Source organism: Microcebus murinus, chromosome 4, assembly GCF_040939455.1.
Source record: "Microcebus murinus isolate Inina chromosome 4, M.murinus_Inina_mat1.0, whole genome shotgun sequence".
Taxonomy (NCBI): domain Eukaryota; kingdom Metazoa; phylum Chordata; class Mammalia; order Primates; family Cheirogaleidae; genus Microcebus; species Microcebus murinus.
The window spans coordinates 102,358,033-102,364,536 of NC_134107.1; the positions used below are offsets into that span (position 1 = coordinate 102,358,033).

Sequence of the window (6,504 nt, forward strand, 5' to 3'; positions counted from 1 at the left end):
TCCTTCTGAATCATGATTCTGTCGCCCATTAAGTCAACTTCACATCATCTGAAAATCTGATCGAAACTTCTTTGATATTTTCATTTAAATCATTGGCAAAAAGAAATGCTAAATTATACTGCTACTTCATACACATATCTCTAATAGAAAGCTCTGTAGTTAAGAGCAAAGTGATCTGAAGGTTATGCACTGATGTCTGGAATGATGTCCCAGCGTGGAGAATCACCAGTGAGACAATGTTTCTGTTTTCTGAGAGTATTGGATTCCTGCACCAAGAGCTAAGGGTGAAAATTGGCAAAATCACAGAGTATTCAAAAACTGGGATTCACACAGGGGGTAAGAAACAGCTACAGAATTTCAAGAGAAAAGAAACATCATTTGTATCACTAAAATGATTATTTTAATACAAAATAAAAACTGAATGCAATTTTCCAGATGGGAGCCATGCTCTACTAGACTTTGTGCCAGGCAGTCATAGCCTAAGTGATGGTCTGAAGAGAGGCAATGGGCAACTACCAGGTAGTTGTTAGAGATTTTTGCTGAATGTGTGTAAGTTCTAGATAAGACTAGCCTACATCTTTGACATACTTTTTAACCCTAATCCACAGCTTAAATGTAGTTCTCTCCCCCACCTCCTCTCTCTTTCTGACACACACACACACACACACACACACACACACACACACACACACACCCCTCCCTTCATCTCAATATCCTTAATATCTTACAAAGATTTGGGAACTGACAAAAAACTGCTCCTCTGAAAAAGTTTAAAGACATTTTTCTTCCCACACTCCAAGAATTTTGATCCTCCGATTAATGTCATCCCTTCTCAAATACAACCCTTAGCTCACTCTCTATTTCTTTATATCAAGCATTTTCAACATTAATATATCCTAAATATTCTTTTTTATGTTCATTGCCCAACCTCTTCTGTCAACTCCTGTTTCTCTAGCACATTCCCAAAGATCATACTGAATATTATCTAATATCCAAAAATGTCTCAATCATTCTCAAGTATAAAATATGTAAATAGTCATGAATTTTCACTCTGTAAGAGAGAAGGAAAGTTACAAAGAGCCCATGACAACTTTTCATCTGGCTCATGTCTTCTTGCTCCCTACGAGGTCCCATGTTTTCCGCATGTCTGCCTTCCCCCAACCACCTTCCTCAGTGCAGTCTTCACATCCTTGTTCCGCAGGCTGTAGATCAGGGGATTCAGCATGGGGATCACTGTGGTGTAGAACACAGAGGACACCTTCTCCTGGTCCATAGTATTGCTGGAAGGAGGCTTGAAATACATGAATGTTATTGACCCAAAAAAGATGCCCACAGCCATGAGGTGGGAGCTGCAAGTGCTGAAGGCTTTGGACCGTCCCTCAGTGGAGCGAATACGGAAGATACTAGAGAGGATGAAAGCATAAGAGATGAGGACAGCCAGTGTAGGTGCTAAGGTATTAATTCCTCCAATAATAAACAGCAGGATCTCATTGACTTGGGTGCTGGAGCAAGACAAAGTCAACAAGGGGAGAATATCACAAAAATAATGACTGACAATATGAGAACCACAGAAGGACAACACTGACATGTGGGTAGTATGGACGGTGGCCCCAAACAAACCCAGTGAATAAACCACAGCCATCATTATGGAACAGACCCTATGGGACATGACAACATTATAAAGCAGTGGGCTACAGATAGCAACATAACGGTCATATGCCATGGCTGTCAGAAGGTAGCCTTCTGCAATTACAAAAATCAGAAAGAAATAAAGCTGAGTCATGCACTCCCGAAAGGAGATAATGTTCTTCTCTGACACAAAGTTCACTAGCATCTTAGGGGTAATTACAGAGGAGTAGCAGAGATCAATGAAGGACAAATGACTGAGAAAATAATACATTGGAGAGTGAAGTTGAGAACTGATAGCAATTAAGAGGATCATGCCCAGGTTCCCCATCACTGTGACCACATATATTCCAAGGAACAGGATGAAGAGTGGCAACTGAAGCTCTGATCGTTTTGTTAGCCCTTCAAGGATAAACTCAATCTTTGAAGAATGGTTTGAAGTAGCCATTTCTTACCAGGTATTATCTGTAAGAAGAAATAAAAGAATAGAGGGACATTAGACACTTTCTGACTCCCAAAACAGAATAATATGCCTTTCCTTGGCTATCTCCTTTCTTGATAGCCTCATCTGTCCCATGACTAAATTTCTTTCATAGACCTCCTAAAAGCTCAAGGACAAATACTACAGGTATAACTCAGAGCCTTGGTTCCACCTAACCCTATTGAATAGTTCTATTTGAGTCAGAACCCTTTCATTTTATTCCCAGGCTTACGCCCCTAACTACCTCATTCTGAAAGAAAACACAAACTATACAGACCTAATTAGTTTTCCATTGCTACTATTAAAATAAGACAGCCTACCATCTTTATCTGAGCTTATAGCAATAGAACATTCAGACTTTGTTACAACATAGCTTCCAATCTAGCTCTGATGATATCAAAGTAGTCCATTTCAATTTCCCAAATCATCTGCATGAATCAACATAATTAACATTCTCTGAAACTGAGAACTAAGAAACATAAAAGACCTCTATAAAGAGACTGTGAGTACAAAAATAAATTGTAGAAATGGCTGCAATCAATTCATACCCTCATTATCTCACTTCTGTTCTCTGAATGGAAAACTTGAGTGGGCCAGGACATTCTTTACTCAGTGTGGACGTGGTTGAAAGAAACATGGTGTCAAAGACTATTCTCAGACTATAGTTTAATACTTTCCTGTTCCAGAAACATTAAAGATATAGGGTTGGCTGTTAGGTGTAATACCTGAGCCACCAACAAATCAGTGCTTCCATCCCTGACCCCTCCCTGCTATCTGCTATTGATGGCCAAATTCTCACTGACTTTTCTCTCTCAAAGCTACTGGTTCAGAGCTGGAGAGTTTCTCATTCACTGACTTAGTTTCCCCTGAATTTCAGTTAGAGGATTCAGGGTTTCTTGCTTTTAGCCAAAATTCTATATGTTACCTATGGAATCAAGTTTGATCATTTTTCAATGGGTTTTTTGAAGAGTATAAAATGTTCCTTTGATTCATGATACTCAAGAGAGAATTATGCAGTATCTGGATGTTGATATGCTTTTAAATTCTATATTTCCAAAATTAGAAAAAATGTCAAGGGAGAAAAAACTTCATACATAAAGTAATATATAGTTTCATTTATTTTTTATAAAAAGTGCTTTTATGACCATAAGCAAAAAGTTGTGACAATTTACTGCAATATATTTTTATATACCTTTTACAACATATTATGGGTTCTCAATGTATGTGTTGATTTAAAGGCTGAATTAGATGGGTGTTATTATCTTCAAGAACACATGAAAGGAGAGCCATGTTTCTGAGTTCAGTATTTTAGACAATACTCTAAGAGAAAAAGAGTCAGAGTTGCCAGGATGCAACCCTAAGTAGCCCCATTAATAATGACTGTGAAATTGGACCATCTTCAGTTAAATGCTTTGACCTTGTTCAATGAACCACATGAATCAGACTGATGCCTAATATTTTTGTAACTCATACAAAAGCTAACAAGCAATGAAAGTGAGCAGGGAGGGAAGCAGAGCATTTTTGGTTGAAATCTACTTTGGGGACCAAAGTTTTTGGATAGGCTCACACACAGTGGACTAGATTTCCTTTTATAATCCTAAACAATATAGAAATTATTACCACTAGGAAGAGTTATCCAGAGATCAGAACCAGAGTAGATCTATCTCTCTGACTATAGAGATATTCCTGCTGATGTTTGCTGATCTATCAGAGTAAACAAAGCCAATTAGGTTATGTTTTGATAGAGCCCAGTAGACTGAAGAAAGCAACAGATAGGTAGTAACATTTTACTCACCTGGAGATATTTATCCAGTGACTTGAAATCCCAATGTTACAAAAACCCTGAATGTATATAAAAATACCTTTAAGAAATTAATATAAATGCTACAATATCCATTTATTAAAATTTATTCACTTATCAGTCTATATTGGTCCTCTCTTAGCCCCATTTCATTCTTTTTCTTAAGAAATAATGTTAACATACCTGGAAGAAACCACAATAAAGGCAACAAATTCGAAAGGGGTGGGGATATATAGGCAAGCTGTTAAATAAGGCTTGTAGAAGGAAGGCTGGTTTAACAGCATGAAAAGAGGGTTCCAGAAAAGTATTTTAAAAAACAGCAAAAAAAAAAAAATCCTCAAATTGCATAGTTATCTAGGCCTGCAGAAAATTATGTCATATGAAAACACATACACAAAATAGCTCATGTGCATAAAAATGATTTCCCTAAATCATAAAAAAGCATTTATTTACTTTCACTATCTTCAATTAAAAAAGGCAGATGAAGATGAAATGCAATGTTTAAATTTTCTAGCAAAGTAATTAAGTAAATGAGGCACTTTATAGTTAAGAAAAAATAATAAGGTATTTAGGTATGTGAGATTTCACTGAAAATGAAATTATATTAATACCAAATAGGAGTGAAAGTCAGCAACTACTACTAAGTGATATGCTTTTCTGTGGACAGAGAATGAGATACTGCTCTGTTTCTTTACCAATTTGTCTTCCCCATGGCTGATGACCTATAGTTCTATTGCTTTTAAAACTTTATAATGCAACCATAGTGTAAGACAGAAAAGAGCCAGCTCCCATTCTTGAGAAAAGTAACTGCTTGTTTGCACAATCAGCTATTCAAAAACATAAGATCCTTCAAGTTAACCATGAAGTGCCCAGAATTTAAATTCAACTATATTCATGTGTGTGTTTGCCTAATTAGAATAAAAATCAAATTATGCCATTTTGCTTCTTTTACTTAACATAGATACACAAATTCAGGACAGTCTTTCTTGTAAACCCCTACTTTTTAAGCATACAGCTATGTAGGGCAGGTATCGATCTGTTATTTTCTCCCACTAGAAAGATAAAATTTAATTTAAAAATTACCTAAATTAGTCTTTTGTAAAGGAGATATTCCTGTGTTTGTCATTTTATTCAAAGCAAATGTTACAAAACATCTGTATGACTTTCACCAGAAGGAAATCTGTTAATTTCATATCTCATCCACAATGATCATATAATGACGTAGATGGAAAGGTTTCTTATTTGAAGTCAGAAGAATGGGCTAAAAGCATGACTCCACTACTTGGTGCAACATCTGTGTGACCAGAGCAGCTCATTTACCTCTGACTGTTTATTGCCTCATCTAGAGACTAGTTACGAAGACAAAAAAGATCTGTGCAGAGTTTTGCAAGCTTTAAGCCACTATGTAACTATTGGTTACCATTTTATTTCTTTCTTTCTTTATTTATATTTTACATTTATAAGATACTTTCAGAGTTTGCTATCTAATTTACTCCAAAGCTCTGCAAAACATCAGGCCTCCTTCTCCAGGGTGTGAATGGGAAAGTTGATGAGTGTATGCATTGTTCAAAATAATCAAGAGAAAACCAGCATCTGTTCTGGCTTTTATCAAGAAGAGCCCTCTTGTTCAAATGCAAAAGGAAAACACATAAAAAGTTATAATACAAGAAACACAGAGGTCAAGCGATTCTTGGGGTTCCTACAGTTGCTCTGAAAGAGTTGTGAAGGTTTGGGCACATATTAGAGGCTATGAATAATAAGACATTCTGATTTCAATTTAAGGAGGAACTGTATTGGCAAACATCCCAACTCTGTTCCTGCAAAGACTATTTGATAGCACAACAAAGTGAATATAATCAACAATAAGTTAGGGCAGACTTTAAAATAACTATTTTTTAAAAAAAGAGTAGAATTAGAATGTTCCTAACACAAGGAAATGATAAATGCCTGAGGTGATGGATACCTCGATTACCCTGATTTGATTAATTCCCATTGTATGCCTGTACCAAAGCATAACATGTACCCTATAAAGATATACAACTATAATGTACCCATAATAATTAACAATTTTAAAAAGAAAGAAAAGAAAAATAACATAACCAAGCACTGTGACCATTCCACATCTAAAATATTCTTAATTTCTTAAACTTTGACAATGATGGTCAAGTGCCCAGTCACATCATAGGTTTGATAATTTAATACCACAATTGCCAATTGTGCCTTCTATTAGACATGATTTAACAAGCAAAAACCATCTCTAAAAGAAAACAACTTCCAGGTAAGCCAGTGAAACAAATTTTAGGACAACAGGACATTAAAATGTTGGGTTCTTTAAGACTTCTTTGACTCACTAGCAGAAATGCTAAAGCTGAAATGCAGATATTGGGAAATTGAATCAAAGAAATTAACTAATTCATGGTACATTCTGACAGAAAATTAGTAAATAACTACAGATGCTCTTTAACTTATGATGGGGCTATGTCCCAATAAAATCATCATAATTTGAAAGTATGTAAGTCAGATATTCACTTAATACCCCAATAAACACATCCGATGTAAAGCCAAAAATCATAAATGGAACCATACTAAATCCAGA

At 35.8% G+C, this 6,504-nt stretch overlaps 1 protein-coding gene across 1 annotated transcript; it reads right to left on the reverse strand.

The window, feature by feature from the left end:
* Positions 1-535: 535 nt before the first annotated feature.
* On the reverse strand, positions 536-2,478 carry LOC142860936 (olfactory receptor 8D2-like). Its single transcript, XM_012752538.2, has one exon. The coding sequence runs from the start codon at positions 2,072-2,074 to the stop codon at positions 1,121-1,123; it is 954 nt and encodes a 317-aa protein (XP_012607992.1). The 5' UTR covers positions 2,075-2,478; the 3' UTR covers positions 536-1,120.
* Positions 2,479-6,504: the final 4,026 nt, after the last annotated feature.